Source organism: Lontra canadensis, unplaced genomic scaffold, assembly GCF_010015895.1.
Source record: "Lontra canadensis isolate GAN:19392208 unplaced genomic scaffold, GSC_riverotter_1.0 scaffold5, whole genome shotgun sequence".
Taxonomy (NCBI): domain Eukaryota; kingdom Metazoa; phylum Chordata; class Mammalia; order Carnivora; family Mustelidae; genus Lontra; species Lontra canadensis.
In genome coordinates this window covers 39,423,684-39,442,005 of record NW_022630999.1, presented here as the reverse complement: position 1 = coordinate 39,442,005, position 18,322 = coordinate 39,423,684, and the positions used below count along the sequence as shown (strand labels likewise).

Below are 18,322 nucleotides of genomic sequence, written 5' to 3'. Positions count from 1 at the left end.
CAGGCTCGCAGAGGAGTTGACCTTAAGCCAAGTCCCCGCCCAGATCCCGTCCAGACCCCGCCCAGGCTCCGCCCCGCCAAGGGGGTCCCCGGCAGGCCAGACGTTCCAGCTCAAAGCAAAACGGGACTTCGTGATTGGGCGGGGCAGAAGGATTGGGTGTGGCTTCCCTTTCGTAGAGCGGCCGCTCGCGGGCGTGACTTTGACGGGGCGTGGCCTATGGCTCCGCCCCCTTCCGCGGGCTCAAAGCGGGCGGCGGCGGCGGGGGCGGGGTCAGAACACGGGTGGTGGATCCAAACGAGGCTCTTCGGGGCCAGCCACCGAGCAGCGCCTCGGCGGGGCCGAGCAGGTACTGGCGACCGCGCGGGGCGTCTCGGGCTGGGCCAGGCTGAGGGCAAGAGCCTACTGGGGCCATGCAGGGCACTGGGGTCGGGGCCAGCGCTGCGCTTCCTCTAGCGAGCTTGGGCCCCTGCCTCCGCCCCCGCCCCCGCCTTCCTGCGGCGAAGCCGGCTGCGGCACAGCAGTTTGGCGCCTGCGCTGCTTCCTGCGCCCGAGACTCGGCCAATGCATGGGGCCCGGGCGGGGGACGGGGGAAACTGAGTCACGTTGGGATGCTACTAGGCCTGTGTAGGAGGCGCCACCCCAGCTGGGCTCCAGGATGAATCCCCTATCTGGCCACGCTTTGGGGGTCCTAGCCCTCACCGATTTCCGCAGGGGCCACGGCCCCGCCGGATCTCTCCCAGCGCCCGGGGGTCGTCATCAGCCTCGACCCGTCCGGGAATGGCTAGGACCCGCTCCAGCCGCCTCCTTTCCACCCCTCCCCCTCGCGTCCCGAGCCCCTGTGTGCTCCCTCCGCTGGCTCCGCAGTGTCAGCTTACACGCCTTATATAGTCCGAGCAGGCTTCAGCGCGGCCTGCCTGTCGGGACCTGGGGGCGGGGGAGAGGAGCGCCCGGCCCCTGACTCACCCGCAGTCTGTCCGAGGCTTAAGGCTGGCTTGGGGGGAGCGCGTGTCACATTAGCCCTGCGGCCCATTTGTGCATGGTAAGAACCTCAAGGCTGAATAAGGGGAACCCCTCATCTTCTCAGTCACTGGGGGAGGGGAGTTGCCCCTGCCTTCTCAGAATGAGGTCTGCCAGCCAGAAACCCAGCCACACCTGACAAGGTGCCCGCCTACAGGGGCCCTGGCTGTGTCAACGACTGCTAGTGCCTGCCTGGCACCAGTTCACGGCTAGTGTCCAGAGCTGGGCCTGCCTGCTCCCCCATCATGGTGTCCACTCACCTTTTCTTTCCTCCCAGGAGCAGGCACCATGGAGTCCTTCAAGGTGGTGCTGGAGGGGCCTGCACCTTGGGGCTTTCGGCTCCAGGGGGGCAAGGACTTCAATGTGCCCCTCTCCATCTCCAGGGTGAGCCAATGTTGGGGGAGAAGCTCCCACAGGAGTCTTTGGGTGCTCAGGTCTCTGATGGGTGATGGAAGGAGTCTGAGCAGGAGTGAGCCAGGTCCAGTAGAGCAGGAGGTATCTGGCTCCAGAGATGTGGCAGACACCTGCCACAAAGGTTCCCAACTAGGTGGGTACTGGGAGAGGAGCACCCAAGGTTCCCCAGCACTGCTCAGTACTTGATGCCATTCAACAAAGCTCCTGGGGCCACCTCTGAGGCCCCAGGGAGATGCCCATTCTGCAGGAGGGAAGCCTGAGGTCTCTGGGAAGTATCTAAGCTGATTGAAGGAGCAATGCTTGGAGCTTAGCCCCAGCCAGAGCACTCGTGACTGCACGATCTCACTTCAGCGCCATTGCCACCCAGGGTATAGCAGTTGTCATCCTTTTTTCCCAGATGTGGGAACTCAGGGCTCAGAGAGGTAGAGGGGCCTTTACAGTGATTCCTTGGCAAAGCAGGGATTGGAATTCAGGCACTGGGATGGTCTGCAGGTTTTTTTTTGGGGGGGGGGCACTTTCCAGCCTCTGTGAGATTTGTCCATCTTCATCCATTGGTCCTATTCGAGATGCAGTGGTCCCTGACCCAAATCAGGGGTATGGGATGAGGCTCTAGGGTTCTAACTTCAGCTCCTGAGCCCCTGCCCTGGAAAGGGTGGAGCTGGGCCTGGCTCCTCCCTGTGGCAGGGGGATTACCTTATAAGCCCAAGAATGCAACCCCACGCTGGGAAGGCCAGCTGGTGACTAGAGTCCACAGAACTGAAAAAAGTTGGCTGAGGCCTAAACCCCTAAATGCCGTTGGTGGGCCCCTCAGCTGGTGACCACGAGGACACGGCTCCAACTGTAGTAGGGTCAGTTGTGGGACACAAAGAGGGTGCCCAGAGAGAATGAGGCCAGCCCTTGGACTGGTGTCTGTGGCCTGGGGGTCAGTAGGGGGTGGGGACTTCCTGCCCCCACATCCGCCTGTCCAGAGAGGCCCACCCAGGCGCCCACTGGGCAGGCAGCTGTTGGCAGAAGCCCAAGGCAAGCACAGCCTGGAGGGGGCCAGAAGGTTGTCCAGGCACTGCCCAGCTTGAGAGGGCCCCCAAGGCCAAGTCTGTCTGTGGGAATCAGGCGTGGTGGCCAGGGCAGGCGGGTGGTCACTGTTCTTTCCAGGAATCTTTCCATGGGATTCCCCTGGAAACTGCCCTGCCAGCTGGGTAGGTTAGGTCTCCTGACTACACAAACCCACCCCTACATAACTGTCAAGCTTTGCTAGCCCTAATAACGTATTCTGTATCCCCCTCTCTGGGAAAGTGCTAGCCCATGTGGCTGGGGAGCTGTAGGCCTTGGCTGGACTCAGTTTCTTCATTGGAGGGGATGGGCAACATAATAGCCTGAGGGATGGACTTTAGGATGTGGCCTGTTGGGGGCACTCTGGGTCTGAGCAACCTTGTCAGCGGCCCTAGCTGTGGGTGGGGCCACAAGCTGAGCCCAAAGCTGGAGTTGGACCTAAGCCCTGGTGGGTGGGCGGGGGGGGTGGTCTTTTCTGAGTTGGGCCAGCCCTTCCCTCTTCCCTGACCCCAGGGAGGAGGGAGGGGCTAGGGCTGGCTGTGGGCCCAGGCCGAGATGAGGTAATGTCTGAGACTTGGGGGTTGGGCTGCTCATTAGATCCCTCAGGCTGACTCACCCCCACCCTTTGCAGTGTCCAGCTCTCTGGCTTTCCCCCTCCTTGACTCGGGCCTCCTTGTCTCTCCAGCCCCCCACCCCACACCCAGCAGGGTTTTCTCCTGCTTCCCTCTCCACTTCTCTGACCACTCCTCTATCCCTTTTGTGCTTCCTGTCCTCTTCACTCAGGAAAGGAAGTAGTCCCCAGATCCCCACCCCTCCCTGGGAGCCAGCTGCTCCTGCTCACCCCCAAGACCTCTACCTCAGGCTTAGCGCACACATCCCAGGAGCCAGCTTGTGTGGGTAGGGAGTGGCGGGACCAGGTTTCCCTTCTACTGACTCATCATGACCTTGAGTAAGTCACTTCCTTTCAAGGGTGTCACTTCTCTATGCTCTTTATAAGGGGCTGTTGGATTGAACTAAAAGCGAGAAAGGAGATCTAGGCCCCAGACCCCACCAGGGGTTTAGGGAATTGTTCTAGGTAGGCTGACCTCTGAGTTGGGTCCCAACACTCAGCAGAGGCAGCGTATTGTAGTGGAGCCTTAGGGTCAGGGTCAGCCCTGGCCTAGCCTCTTACTAATGGAGTGGCTTGAGGCAAGTTACATAAACTCTCTTTTTTTCCCCGTGTGTAAAAGGCATATAATCTCAGACTCTACTCCACAGGTTGTTGGAAGTGTCAGTATTAGCATGTGACAGTATTAGGGGCTCGATAAATGTCAGTTGCTCTTCTTACCATTTAGCAGATGAAGAAGGAGGCACCCAACTGTCTTTCCCTTCTAACTTCCCAAGCATGGAATAGACCCAGCTCTCCCTTCTTGCCCCTGTGCTGCATCTGGTCTCTCTGCCTTCTGGAAATGTCTCTAGAACCTCCTACCTCCCCTCTCCCTGCCTCAGCTCAGTCTGTGCATCAGCCCACCTGAGGAGCCTCCTGGGCCACGGGCAGCCAGTACCTCTCAGTCCTACCCTCCAACCTATGAAATGTGAATTGGACTTCCAGTTGGCCTGTAGAAGTGTACTTAATGCCAAGTCCCTTACCAGATGCCCAGGCAGCTCTGTGGGCTGGACCCCTGAACAGCTGCATCATCCTTTCTGAGGGGCTAGAGGGCTAGAAGCGCCCAGTGGGGTTTGTCAGGGTTACCTCTGTCAGAGCTCTGAGAAGTACCCCCACTGGGGCTTTCCAAGGCCTGATGGCCCCTCCTAACCTCAGGGCCAAGTCCTGCTTCCTTCATGACTGTCTCGGTTCATGCTGGTGGTGACCATTACTGCCAGCCCCCTACTACCCTTCATTTTCCGTAGGAACCAGGGATTTCCAAGGCAGAGTCCAAAGGACTGGGGGAGAGGGTGATCTGGCATTTGAAGGCTTCAGGATGACACTCATTTACAGCCCTAGCTGACACCTTGGGCCCCCTTCAGTCACTTCACAGGGTACCTGGGCCTATTCCTGGCTCTCAGAGGGTCCTGGCAGATCCCTGCAGATGGCCCCAGGACAGGGTGCTGGGAGTGTAGGAGGTCAGTGAGAACATCAGGACACCTAGTGTCCTGGAGGAAGGGCGTTATGCACAAACCACGGGCTGGGTGAGACAGCTGGGGCAGGAAGCCAGCAGGGGCCTCAAAGGCTGTGGTTGGAGCTGGGAAGTTGGGGGCTTAACCTACCGCTGGCTGCTTGGTGACTGTCACAGCAGTTCTGCACCATGGGGAAGGGAGGTCATGGAGGTGAACAAATGACGAAATAAATAGGGTGATTGTGGTGTTTATGAAGTTCATGTGAACCCCACCCTCCCAGGTTGTTCTAGTATTTAGCAGCTGCTGAGAAATGCATTGAATGAAGAGGCCTCTGGGTTCTAGAAGAGGGACAGCTTAAACAGGGTTGACTAATATTGGCCTCAGTTTAGTCTGCAAAGGCTTGGGCTGCCGTGACCTTCCATCTCCCCACAGCTCACTCCTGGAGGCAAAGCTGCACAGGCCGGTGTGGCTGTGGGTGACTGGGTGCTGAGCATTGATGGGGAGAATGCGGGGAGCCTCACGCACATTGAAGCCCAGAACAGGATTCGTGCCTGTGGGGATCGCCTCAGCCTGGGTCTCAGCAGGTACAAGGGCCCTGGTCTACCTGGAGGGTGAGGGCACCCTCAGGCCTGGCCTGCTATTACCCCTTCCCCTTCTCCTCCAGGGCCCAGCCACCTCAGAGCAAACCGCAGAAGGTAGGCCTAGGACATCTTAGGGTGACATCTGTGTGATGGGAGGGGTGGGATTGGACTGCTGAGCTGACTAGCCCTCTCCCACAGCAAGGAGCCTTGATACCCTTGATAACCTCATTCCTGGCTGGAAGTAGAGGGTGGGGGCCAGAGCTGGGAGAGTCTGGGAAACTGGGAGTTGGGCCAGGAGCTGCCGCACGGTCTGGGCACCACGCATGTCTGCCTGTCTGTCCGCTGCCTTCCTCGCTGGCCTGTGCTACAAGCCGCACTCATCTGCCCTTTGGCCCAGGTGGGCTGAGATCATCCCTCCCACATGGACCCCTTGAAACCTGAGTCCCCCCCGCCCCCATGCTCCGGCCAGATGTGTCAGTGTGGGGCTGGAGCACCGCTGTCCTCTCCACACCAAGGGGGCATCCCCCTCCTGTCCAGCGTCCCCGCCCCTGCCCGCCCTGCCCGGCTCTGTCTCCGCCCAGGCCCCGGCCCCTGCCGCGGACCCCCCGCGGTACACCTTTGCACCCAGCGCCTCCCTCAACAAGACGGCCCGGCCCTTCGGGGCGCCCCTGCCCGCTGACAGCGCCCTGCAACAGAATGGGTACGTAGGTCCTGCCCACCCACTGCCCTTGCCCCCGCCCACGCCATCTGTCTGAGGCCCACGCCCCTGCTGCTGCTCAGTCTGCGTTGCGCCCCAGCCTGGCTGGAACCGTGCGGCAGCGACCCCTGGCGGCCGGGGCGGGGCTGTAGGCACTGGGCCCCTCCAAGGGTGTGGCTCTTGCACCCTCCTGGGCGCTGGGAGCCAGGCAACGCCCCCCAGCTGGTGGCCCTGGGTTGGGGTGTGGTGTCGGGCGACTGAGCCCCAGACACTCGGTGCAGCCTTGCCCCTGGCTACTCTGACCCCTTTCCATTTTTCTTCTTCCTTGTGTCTGTCCCTTTGTCCCTTTATCTGTCCATCTGTCTATTTCCTTCACAGGTGCAGACCCCTGACAAGTCAGTGAGCCCCCTCTGCCTGTTCCTTTTTTCCTTCCTTTTGGCATTCTGGGCGGTGGCCCCTCCCCACCCCAGCCGCCCTCCTTTCCTGTCACTTAGCTACCCTACCCCCGCTCACCCAGCAGGGCCCTGGCCTTGCGCTCCCCACTCTCCCAGCACCATAAGCCACATGCACCAATCCCGGGAGGGGCTGCCCCCATGGCCCACCCCCTGCATGAGGTTCTGAGCCACACCCTCCCCACAGACAGCCGCTCCGGCCGCTGGTCCCAGATGCCAGCAAGCAGCGGCTGATGGAGGACACAGAGGACTGGCGGCCTCGGCCCGGGACAGGCCAGTCCCGTTCCTTCCGCATCCTTGCCCACCTCACGGGCACCGAGTTCAGTAAGTGGCAGCCCAGGGCAGGGCGGACTCTCCTGCTGGGCCCCAGTCTGGGCCCCGGGCTCTGCTGGAGCTTGCTCTGGTGCCCTGTGACCTTCTGCTGGGGCTCAGGGCTAGGGTGGCCCTCTGTCTTCTCTTGGTCAATGCCTGCCTCTGCCCTCTCAGTGCAAGACCCGGATGAGGAGCACCTGAAGAAATCAAGGTAAAAGGACACGCAATAGCCCCTCTTTCTTGCCTCCTGCCTCACCCATTCCGGCCACCACCCTGTGTCTGCTCCTGAGGGTCCCCAGCCAGGGCTCTCTGTTTTCCTTCCTTCTTTCCTGCCTTCCTCCCTTCCATCCTCCCTCCCTGCCTCCCTTCCATCTCTCCTTCCTCCTACTTCCTCCTCCTTTTCTCTCTGCCCCCCCAGGGAAAAGTATGTCCTGGAGCTGCAGAGCCCACGCTACACCCGCCTCCGGGACTGGCACCACCAGCGCTCTGCCCACGTGCTCAACGTGCAGTCGTAGCTCGGCCCTCACCGGCCAACTGCCCTCTCTGCCTCTCTCTCTCTCTGTTCCTTCTACCCAGGGCACCCCCTTCTTGGTCGCTGCAGCTTCTGCCTACCTCACTCCCTCCTTTCCTGCCCCTGGACTGAGCCTCCTGCTGGCCTAGCAGAGGGCCTGGCTCTGTCTGACACCGCCTTACCTCTTTGCCCTGTGGTATTACTCTCTGCCAGGTCCGTGCTGGCTGGAGCATGGAAATAAACATTCTCAGCCCTGCTTCCTCTGCCTCTGCCTTCTATCTTCGTGGGCTTGGTTTGTGCTCTGGCTGTGGGGGTGTTAGATGGTTCAGACCCAGTGTGGGCCGTGCCAGTCTGGGTCTCAGTCGGGGATGGTACCTGGCAGAGGAGGCCCTGCCGTAAGAGCTCTATCTGGGGGCTGAGGAAGCCCCAAGAACTACCCCAGCAGGAAGAGTGCCCTGCTCTACCTCCCAGCCCTGTATGACAGACCTGCCAGCTGGAACCTGGCTAGGAGGAGCTGCCCTGCCCATACCTACCCCTGTGGGACCGGGAGTCCAGCCCAGCAGCTCCCATGATCCCAGGCGTCTCTCCCGTGGGGCCAGCAGGACCAAGGTTGGGGGGTGGGGCCACGCCACGAGCCTCAACCATACAAGGCCTTGAATGGCAGATCTTGCAGCCAGGTGCCCAGGACAGAAGCCCCAGCCCCAGCCTCAGCTATACCCCAGGAACCCTGGCTTGGTGAGAGAGAGTGGGCTTGGGCGTGGAGAAGGGTGGGTAGCCTCCAGGGGAATGCGGATGGGGGTGGGGGCCCTCCAGGCTGCCCCAGACTCAAGCCCCTGACCTTTGGGGTCCCTGGGCACCTCCCTGGAGCCACTTTCCTTAGCTCCGGCAGGCCCTACCACCCCCAGTCCCACTAGCCGCCCACCCTGGGCTGTGGACCCTGCCTTTGCCGAGCGCTACGCCCCGGACAAGACAAGCACGGTGCTGACCCGGCACAGCCAGCCAGCCACACCCACACCTCTGCAGAACCGCACATCCATCGTGCAGGCAGCCGCTGGAGGGGGCCCAGGAGCCGGTAGTGGCAACAATGGCAAGACTCCTGTGTGCCACCAATGCCACAAGGTCATCCGGTGGGTGGCCCTGTTCCTTTTCCTGCTCTGGCCTTTCCCGTCCTAAAGCCTGGCCCTGGTATGTTTCCAACCTCTGCGTCCCCGCCTGTCTCCCCACTCATCTCAGCCATCACTGTGGGAGGATAAGGATGCAGTTCCCAGTTGCAATGGGGGCAGGGACCTGGCCTAGGTCCTCAGATTCTGCATCCTGCATCCCTTCCCCCACCCCACCCCCCCCCCCCCCCCCCCCCCCACGTCAGCCTCTGTCAGCATTTGCCCTGCTGAAATGGAGGATGTGCCGACAGCACACTCAGGCTTCACCCCTAGAAAGACCACTCTCTGGGCAGGGAAGGGCCTGCCCCTCTCAGCCCTTCTGCTCTCCCTCCTGCTCACTTGATCCCTGCCAAAACCTCTGCTCTCAGAGCAGACAGACCCAAGGCCCCTCCCTCCCTGCCCTGTTCCCTGGGGCACAGCGGGGTCACACAGTCCCCCCAGAGTTGGCATGCTAGCTCCCTAGAACCTTGCTAGTTCTCAGCCCTTGTCCTGCACTGCTCTTCACTCCTGTCAGCTCTCAGCTCTGCGAAGAGCCCCCTTCTTCAGACATTGATGTGGGCCTACAGGCCCCTCCCCAGGCCAGATGGACCAGGCAAGTGGTCCAGCGTGGGCACCAGGGTCGGCTCAGGTACCCACTGGTCTTCAGAGCCACTGGGCACTCTGGGCCTCCTGCCCCCAGGGCACCAGTTCCTCTGGTTTATCTCACTGGGCCCGGGTCAGCAGCCCCCACCCAGTGTAACCTCCTCTTCATCCCAACACCATCGGGCACCGTTTCTTGTCGTCAGAGCAGGGTGGCTTCATCACTGTGTCATCACTTGGGTCACCTCCCAAGCCTGTTTCTCCTTTATCTGGAAGATGGGGAGAATGAATTTCCCTTCCAGGCTTCAGAGTAGGTGTTCACTAACCATCTGCAGACTAGACATACACCCCCTCTCACTGCCCTCACCTCCCCCTCAGGGGCCGCTACCTGGTTGCGTTGGGCCACGCATACCACCCCGAGGAATTTGTGTGCAGCCAGTGTGGGAAGGTCCTGGAAGAGGGCGGTTTCTTTGAGGAGAAGGGGGCCATCTTCTGCCCACCCTGCTATGATGTGCGCTATGCGCCCAGCTGTGCCAAGTGCAAGAAGAAGATCACAGGCGTGAGTGGGGCTGGTGGGTGGGCGGATGGGAGGGCGCTTGGGCCTGGGGGCTCGCCCCTTGGGACTCCTTTGGGTCCTTAGCATCTTAATAAACAGGATGCTCTCCTAGCCTCACTTTGTGTTAGCCAAGATCTTCCCCGATGACCAAAGTCCTACTCTGAGGGGCTCAAGCGAGCAAGAGTGGCACAGGTTTCCCAGCTCTCTGAAAGTAGAGCGTTCCCGTGAAAACTTCCACAAGCTGAAATGGCGTAGTGAAGAAGCAAGTACTGTTAATTTATGTGGAAGAAAATTTGAGCATTCCCAGGCCCAAAACATAACCTCATGTAGGCTTTCCTGATACCTTCGGACACATCTTGCTAACAGATGCACAAAGTAAATCGAGATAAAGTGCAGATGCTCACAGACACAGCTCAGAGCCGTGGGGGCCTGGTGCCAGGATGTGGCCTGGTGCCCGGATGTGGCCTGGTGCCCGGATGCGGAGTGTGGCTCCCGGGGCAGGAGCCGGGCAGGATCCCTTGCTCAGATGAGGCCTGTGTGCTGCCTCTGGGATGGCTCACTACAAAACAAGCGCTGAACACTCTGTTTCACTTTTTGCCTTTCTTTGTGAAAGCAAAACTCCTTTTTGGGTTTCTTTTAGTTAGCAGGTCTGTCATAAAAGTGAAGTGGTATAACGTTGACTTCTGAAAAGCAGAAGGTTCTATATATGGGCTCAAACACTCAGGAAGCCCAAGGGGCACTAGCTTCAGGCCCGGCTGAAGGCAGGACCTGGGATCATCAGGACTTTTTCCCCACTTGCCTCTGTCGTCTGTGTTGCCTTCGTTCCCTGCATACTTTTCCTTAGAAGGTGGCAAAGGTGGCGCCACAGCGGCTCCAGGGTGACCCCAGCTTCACACTGCAGGGAGGATAGGCGTGCCCCTGTGCCAGCTGATGCATCAGGGGTCCCAGTGCTGATGCTCGTGGGACTAACTTGTGTCACAGGCACATGTCTGGCCCGAGCCTCAGGACTTGGATTAGCCGGGCGTGAGTGCTACCCGGTGGAGCAGGGGTCGGGTGGTCCCACCCGCACCACAGAGAGACTGAGGGAGGATTGTTTCCCTGAAGTAAAACAAGATGGCCTCACCCGCAGAGGGGAATTCTGCGCGGATCCCAGTGACTACGTCAGTGGGGTTGCTTTTAGCGGCAATAATAAAACCTCACCACAGAGATTTCAGCAGAAGGGGTTATTTACTTCACTCACAAGAATTCCAGGGCTGAAACAGCAGCTTCAGGATGGCTTTAGACTTTTCCTGCCTTTGGCTCTGAAATCAGTAGCATGTAGACCCTTGTCCCCAAGCCTCTCATATCACGGTTCCCCAAGGACTGCTCAAGCCCCAGGCCTTGTGTTCTTGTTGCAGGTGGGAAGGAGAGGGCAAAGCCAAAAGGCATGATTTTAACAAGGTTTTTGCTTTTGATTCTGGAAGAAAAACCAGGAACTTGCATCTTTATCTCAGTGTTTGGAATTGTTATCCTGTGAGCACCTGGGCTGCAGGGGAAGTTGGCAAACCCAGTATTTTAGCCTTCATCTTCCATGAGAAGAAGGCAAAAAGGAAGGGGGTCGTGACAGGCTTTGAGGAGGCTGACCCACAGTGTCTGCCACCTCCAGTGCACGAGGGGACAGAAACTCTGAAGGATAATTTACTGCGCCTGGAGGGTGTAGGACTATGGAGTGCCAAAGCCAGAAACCCAGACACAAATCTGTGATTCAAAAATCTCATTCTTCCCACTGAGTCTAAACACACAACAGAGCCTGGCCATGTTTTCTGCAGGGCAGTCCCGCTCCCAACAAGAGCCAGGCTTGGAGCCTGGCTTGGTGTGTCACGGGCACAGTACGATGGGCCATCTACCTTCACTCGTTCATTCTCTTTATTTAATGTGGACAGTGTGCCAGATAGTGTGTTCCATGCTCAAGAACGCCTCATGAAGTAACAGGTTTGGGCCCTGCCCCCAGGAGCTCCTACTAGGTGGGTAGGATTCAGAGGGTGTCAGGGGTCAAGGGCACCGCCAGAGGAAAAGGGGGCAGAACAGACAAGGTGAAAAGCTAATGGGGTTCCTGTCGCACCTGTATGGAAACTGAAGCCCAGAGAGCAGCACAAGCTGCCTCAGGCTGCAGAGCATGAGGGCTAAGCTGGAAGAGCCCCAGGAGCTCTCAACTCTCAGCTTGTGCTCTTCCTGACATTTCCTGCTTCTCCTTATTTCTGGATACCGAGGCAGGGCTGCCAAATGTGGCCAGAGAGCTCTGTGGTGATGTTCACATTAACAAGGATTACCTTGACCACAAGCAGTAGAAGACTCAGAATAGTGGCAGCAGCTTTTCTACCTAAGAAAGTCCAGGGGTGGGCAGTCTGGCACTAATGGGCAGATCTAGGCCTCTGTGTCTTGTTTCTTGGCCATTCTCTGCACTTACTTAACACTGGTAGTCTGAGATGACTCTCGAGCCTTGGCCAAAATTGCCACGTTTCAGCCAGCGGGAAGCGGGAAGGGGAAGAAGGGATGGGGGGCCCATGGCAGCCATCTTGAGAAGATGCTGGGGCCCAACCCCCATTTTAGCATCCTGTCGACCAGACCTTGGTCACGTGACCATGCTGAGCTGCAAGAGAGGTTGGGAGAGACCATCTGTTTGGGGCAGCCTTGTGGCCAGCAACAAAAACGGAGATTCCATCAGTAGACCGGAAGGGGGGAATGGATATGACCACGGTCTTTGTCATAGTGACAGTTTGTGTTGTGGGGCACTTACAGTGTGTGGGGCTTCCACTTCATGGTCCTACTGTAGGAAGTAACTGTGGTGATTCCCATCTTCTAGATGAGGGAGTTTTGCCCCAGATCACGGTCCTTTTCACACCAGGCTGGGCCACGACCCACTGGACTGTTCTAAGAGAATGGGCTGGATCCCAGGACCTTCCTTGAGCTGGGCCTCTACAGATCAAGGCCCCATTCTTCAGTGACTACTTTGTCTGCATTACCCTGCACTCTTGTCCTGTTGTACCCCTGTCCTGAGTGGACAGGGTTATCATCCAGGACACAGAGTAGGAGCCAAGACAAATAGGGCCGCTGGCTCCCAGATCCTGGAGTAAGCCTTGGGTGGCAAACCCTCTCCTGCCCCCAGGAACTCCTACCCAGGCTCAAGTTCCACAGAGGCCCAGGGGCCCTTAGCTTCTCTCTTATAGGGACTCAGGGTCTGACAAACTCTAGGAAGCCCCCACCTCAGCCTGGGGGGGAAACGGGGAAGGCTTACCTCCCCAACCTGACAGGGGCTCCGTTCCTATATGTGCCCAGAGCTCAGAACTGTGGCTGCCTGGGGAGATCAGTGTGGAGCACAGGGAGAGAGAAACAGAGGGCAATCAGATTGTTTCCGGGGAGCTGGTGGGAAGCGGCACACCATGAGGGACACATTAGAGGCGACCTACCCTGGTTTGGGAGCCACCGGAAACTCTGTGCTCTTAAGAGTCCCCTCTCACCACTTGCCCCTCTCCAGTGCTCCAGCCATGTGGCCCATTTCATTTTGCCCATGTGCTGTTACTGTCACCACAGGGCCTTTACATAGCCTGTCCTTTCTACCAGGATTACTGTTTTAGCACCCTCTTTACGTTGTTCCTTCTCATCGGGGACTCCTATCATTTCCTCAGGAATACCTTCCCTGATACCCACCCTTTCCACCAGACCAAAGGCCCCACAATTTGCTTACTACTCCCCAGTCCTTTGTCCCATCTTTTCCCCAGGTGTGAACTCTGTGGGCTGGGACCACGGCTGGTCTGCTTTATATCGTGCTTTAGATTCAGGAGGTGACCAGTAAATGTTTGAAGGACTGGATAGAAGTGGCCTCTGAGCCGAACTTTAAAAATGAGTAGGAACTGGCTTGGAGAAGGATCAGGAGAGAACACCCCAAGCAGAAGGAATAGCTTGTGTCACAAGGTAACACCTGGGAAGGGTGTGAGATGAGACAGAAGAGGTGAGTGGGGGCCGTGTTAGGAGTTTGGCACTGGGGCTGATGAGGTCAGCTCTGCCACAGCAAGCTTCCTCTGGGCAAGGGGAGACTGAGCTGGAGAGGGGAACAGGCTGCTGGGGCCTGGCTCAGGGCAGTGGAGAGGGGAAAGGCAGACAGATTGAGGAAACTAGGGTATTAAAATAAATACTGATAATTGGCTTCCAGGTCCTTCTGAATACCAACAGAAAGCACCTCCCTGCTCACACACACACTGGACCCAGCTCTGGACTACGCCCGCTCTTGCCCAAGCCCACCATCCTCCCAGCTTGGAGCCAAGATCCTTCCCCCGCAGCCTTTGTCTGCTTCTTGAAAAGAGGCAGCACCAGGCAGTGGAAAAGCCTGCTTTGGAGATAGCTGGACTTGGCCATGAAACCCATTCCTGTGATCTAGTGACTCTGTGACCTGGTGTGGATCACTCTCCCTGGGCCTCACCAACATGGTGGCAGTCACTTCCTGGCCAGGGTGGTTGCGAGGTGTATGTGAGATGTGACAGAGAGGCAGAGGGCACCGACAGGCCATCGGAGAGCCAGGTGTTGCCCATGTGTCTTGCTTGCTCTACACCTGCATTTTAAATTAATGGGCAAGATCTTAAAATCAGATTTAACTTTAACACCCTGATTTCAACCTGAGCCTTCCAGGCATTTCTGCACAAACTGCTCAGCACTGTCCCTACAGGCAGAAACAGGTGCTCCCCAGCAACATCTTGCCCTGTGGGGTACACTACCTGGCCCCAGCAGGCATGGGGTCTGGGAGCCCCAGCTTCAAACGTGGGGCCATCCTTAAAACCTGCAAGCTGGGATTAGGTTCCCCATTCACAAGGGAAGGAACCAAGTGTCAAGAGAAAGTAATGCCATGGGCCAAGTTGCCCAGCTAAGAAGCAAGGTCTGGTGGGACTCCCAAGATTGACAGCCTGGGCCCAGCGAGTTCACAGACCCTCCCCAAGCCTCGGCTTCCTCCCCAGGTCATTAAGCAGGTTTTGAGCACCCACAGGGATGGGCACTGTTGCTGCGTATCAGCTTCTAGAAGTATCACATCTCATTCCCTCCTGGACCTTACGTTTGATCAGGAAGAAGGGAGGAGAGGAAATGCTAAGCAATGGACACAATAAGTACATCACGGGATCCTGTGTTAGTAAAACCTGCTGAGGGATGTAGAGAACAGAATTAAAGATCTTGGGAACGTAGCTTTGGAAGAGCCGATGGGAAGTACTAACTGAGGTTGTCAGAACAGGCCTCTGGAGAAGGGGACACGAGCAGAAATTGTAAGGCAGTAAGGGGTGAGACTTGGGACATATGTGGGGTAGACAGTCAGGTGGAGGGGACTGTGTGAAGCCCCAAGACTGGAGCACCAGCGGAGAGCCAGAGGCAATGTGGGGAGAGCAGAAGATGCAGCGTAGGCCGGGATTCCAGCAGAGGGCAATGTGGCCTTGCTCAGCTTGACCTCAGCCTGCAGGGGCGGCAGGAGGAGCTCAGAGGGGCGTTTCTGGCCACCACCTGGGCCAGGATGCCCGAGGCTCACATCGCACATCAGGGAGGCAATGAGAAGAGGTAGTGATCTGGATGCACCTTGACAGAGGACCTAACAGGGATTCTTGGCAGCTTTGATGGGGTGTATGAGAGAAAGGGGCGTCTCAGCTGAGCAGATGGAGGGAGTTGCTGCCAGCTGAGCTGGGGACAGCTGTCGGGAGAGGCGGGTTTGGGGTGCAGAGGCAAGGCACAATGGCCGACCTTGGGGAGACCCCAGGGCTGGAGGTGGAGTGGGGAGGGTGGGTGTGCAGATGTGACGTTTACCATGGGAAGGAAGAGGGCCCATGGCCAGCCTTCCTGTGTCCCCAGCTCTGGAGAGGAGGGGCCAAGCTGCCTGGTGACTGTAGCGTCCTCCTAGGAGATCATGCACGCCCTGAAGATGACCTGGCACGTGCAGTGCTTCACCTGTGCAGCCTGCAAGACACCCATTCGGAACAGGGCCTTCTACATGGAGGAAGGTGCCCCTTACTGCGAGCGAGGTAGGGAGCCCCGGCGGGGGGTGGGGAGGAGACCATGGGTAAGGGGTTGGTGGGGGCAGCTGAAAACCCAGGGCCCCCTTCCTCTCTGCCTTCATCCTCAGACTATGAGAAGATGTTTGGCACGAAGTGCCGGGGCTGTGACTTCAAGATCGACGCAGGGGACCGTTTCCTGGAGGCGCTGGGCTTCAGCTGGCATGACACTTGCTTCGTGTGTGCGGTGAGTGCCCCCTGCCTTAGACTCAGGTCTGCCCCCTCCCCCACCCAACCCAGCCTGGTGTTGTTCACCAGCCTCCCTTCCACTCCCTGCCTCTGGAATTCATGAGAGGCTGGGAAGGGGACTCTCCTGCCTCCCCCAACCCCATGTGGCTTGACCCTGGCTGTCCTCAGATATGCCAGATCAACCTGGAAGGGAAGACTTTCTACTCCAAGAAGGACAAGCCCCTCTGCAAGAGCCATGCCTTCTCCCACGTGTGAGCCACGCCTACCCAGGGCCGCCTCTTCCAGCCCAACCAGAGGGAGCTCCTTCCGGAGGCTCGCCCCAGACTTCTGGATAGGGCTGGCAGAGCTCACCCCCCACCCAACTCCGGGCCTGAGCCTGGGGTTCCCTGGGCCCTGCCCTCTCCCCTTATCATTTCTCCGCACTCCCTCCATTTCCCCCCACTCCCTCCACCACCATCACATACCGGTGCTGGCCATACCAGCCCCTGTTCACACCCAGTGCCACAATAAACCTATATCCAGCCGTGTCCGGCGTGTGCTCCTGCCTGTGCACTAGGACTGGTGGGATTGGAGGCCTGCAGAAAGGTGGAGATTAAGATGGTTTTCCCAGGGCTGGCCGTCCTGGTCATCCTTGTTATGAGGACAGCTCATGGTCAGCAGGAGAAGGTCAAGGGGGAATGTGGAGGTGCCAGATTGGGACTGGCTTGAGGGACAGAGAAGAGGAGTTGGAGGTACGTCTGCAGAGATGGGAGGTGGAAAACAACCAGAGCGAAGGCCCAGAGGTGTCAGCCGAATGCCACAGCAGAGGGTGGGATTGGATAGCCCAGCCCCCCGGGGCCTGGGAGGCCACAGGTGCCTGGCCAAGGAGCTGGGACTGCATTGCAAGGGGGGTCAGAGCACAGAAGAGTATGAAATAGTGAAGCAACCCGTGAAAGAGCTCCGAGATCTGTGAGCAAGGTGGACAGAAGGAGGGGGGACTAGGAGGAGGGGCCATGGAAAGAGAGGAGCAGAAAGTGACTTGGCAGAGATGGGACCCAGGGACTCCCAGGGAGCCTAGAGTGGGGGCCTGAGGGATGAGGGGTGAGGAGAGGCAGGAAGGCAATTCTGCTATGTGTCTGGAGTACACCAGGCATTGCTCACACTAGCTCAGCCATCCTCCCAGCTGCCCTGGGAGGGCTCTACTCTCATTGTGGAGCTGAAAAGAGCTTCGATTTGAGGACTTCTCCATTGAGGAGACCTGATCGAGGGTTTCATGGCTCCTGAACCATGAGCAGACTGGACAACAGGCCTGAAGCTGGGCACCCTTCAGCAAGTGCCCCTTGGAAACTCCCTTCTGCCTGCTGTCTTGAAACTTGGAGGTTCTGGCAGTGGCCCCATCTTTCTCTGGGGCTTCTTGCTTCCCACTGATGCCCTCCCCCACCTTAGAGGAACTGTCATCTCTCCCTCCCATCTCAGCCTGGACTGGAGAGAGACTGAGGAGAGGCCCAGACTAGAGCCAGGACAATGTGGCATGGGACATTTGAGCGTGTCTGAAGTTGCTGGCATTCTCAGCAGGTCCCTGGGCCCATCCTTCTCAGAAGAAGAGATGGCCTCTCTGTTGTGTTCTCTTGAGGACCCCTGGAGATGGGGCTTTCTGTGTTATTTTCATCACACGTCGCCAGAGCCTAGAACAGTGCCTGGCACACAGTGGAGGCCCAGTGAATGCTGAATGACTGCATGGGGTGCCTGTGGGACATTTATGTGATCAGAGAGCAGATGAAGATTCCAGTCCATATTCACCTCATATTCAACTCAGGAATGAGTTGGGGACAGGGCCAGGGAGGTCACAGATGCTTGTAACTGATGTCCAGAGAGACAGCTGAGGAGCAGGGCCCAGGCAGGTCACACAGCAGGAGTCAAGCAGGTAAGATGTGGTTTCCTTTCAACTGAGACATCCTTAGCATATTAAACACAGTATCTTTCACTTCCACAAAGAAATGTACTCTCTCCCACTTCTCTTGAACCGTGAAGCCCTCTCAGTCCATCCTTGGTTTCCATGGATACAGGTGAGCAAGAGCCCAGGGGATGATGGGGAGTGCTGCTGGGAGCAGTCTGGGGGAAGTCTTCTCTGGGCAGCCACCCTTGGCGCCAAGCAAGGGCCACCATGTAGGAACGCCCAGTTGTGCCAAACCCGACAGTTTACCAATAGCATCCAGAGATTCAGACTTATATGTGAAATCTGGTTTTTGGATGTTGGCAATTCAATTCTTTTTTAACCTGTTAAAAAAAAATAATAAACGTGGAACAAATCCAGTGTGAGGACAGCCAGGGAAGAAAGAAGAGGCCAGGAAGCAGCAACATCCCAGCAGTAGGCAGAGAAAGCAGACAGATGATAGCCTCTGGAACGCTCGGGGCAGGGAGGCAGGGGCAGGGCAGGAGTGTTTCCAGAAGTTGCCAACAGTGTCATACAAGCAGATAAGGCCAAGGAGTCCCCATAGCATTGCGTTTCACAACTGAGCGACAACATTTGCCAGATCAGTTAGCAGAGCTGGGGCAGCAGCCCGGGTGAGAGGAACAAGGAGGGCTGGTGAGATGTGGAATGAGAGGAGATGAGAGACTGTAGACGGCTCTTAAGAGGCTTGGCTGTGGTGGGCCAGGAGGAAGCTGGA

The 18,322-nt window shown here is 58.0% G+C and overlaps 1 protein-coding gene across 8 annotated transcripts; it reads left to right on the top strand.

Annotated features, from left to right (window-relative positions):
- The first annotated feature begins 237 nt into the window (after window positions 1-237).
- PDLIM7 (PDZ and LIM domain 7) lies at window positions 238-16,201 on the top strand. Of its 8 annotated transcripts, none has more exons than XM_032851944.1 (13): window positions 238-346; window positions 1,295-1,401; window positions 5,011-5,162; window positions 5,243-5,273; window positions 6,235-6,251; window positions 6,496-6,632; window positions 6,795-6,831; window positions 7,805-7,866; window positions 8,012-8,258; window positions 9,249-9,429; window positions 15,335-15,455; window positions 15,557-15,672; window positions 15,843-16,201. In XM_032851944.1, the coding sequence occupies exons 2-13, from the start codon at window positions 1,306-1,308 to the stop codon at window positions 15,927-15,929; spliced, it is 1,284 nt and encodes a 427-aa protein (XP_032707835.1). In that variant the 5' UTR covers window positions 238-346; window positions 1,295-1,305; the 3' UTR covers window positions 15,930-16,201. The 8 variants fall into 8 exon arrangements, with proteins under 8 accessions (XP_032707835.1, XP_032707834.1, XP_032707833.1 ...); XM_032851943.1 differs by having other exon boundaries at window positions 7,796-7,866; XM_032851942.1 differs by lacking the exon at window positions 6,235-6,251 and adding an exon at window positions 5,741-5,859.
- Window positions 16,202-18,322: the final 2,121 nt, after the last annotated feature.

Coding starts and splice junctions, on each gene's coding strand:
- PDLIM7 (XM_032851939.1), top strand. CDS start 1,306: ATGGAGTCCTTCAAGGTGGTGCTGGAGGGGCCTGCACCTTGGGGCTTT. Junction 9,430..15,334: donor GCAAGAAGAAGATCACAGGC/GTGAGTGGGGCT, acceptor GCGTCCTCCTAG/GAGATCATGCACGCCCTGAA. Junction 15,456..15,556: donor TGCCCCTTACTGCGAGCGAG/GTAGGGAGCCCC, acceptor CTTCATCCTCAG/ACTATGAGAAGATGTTTGGC.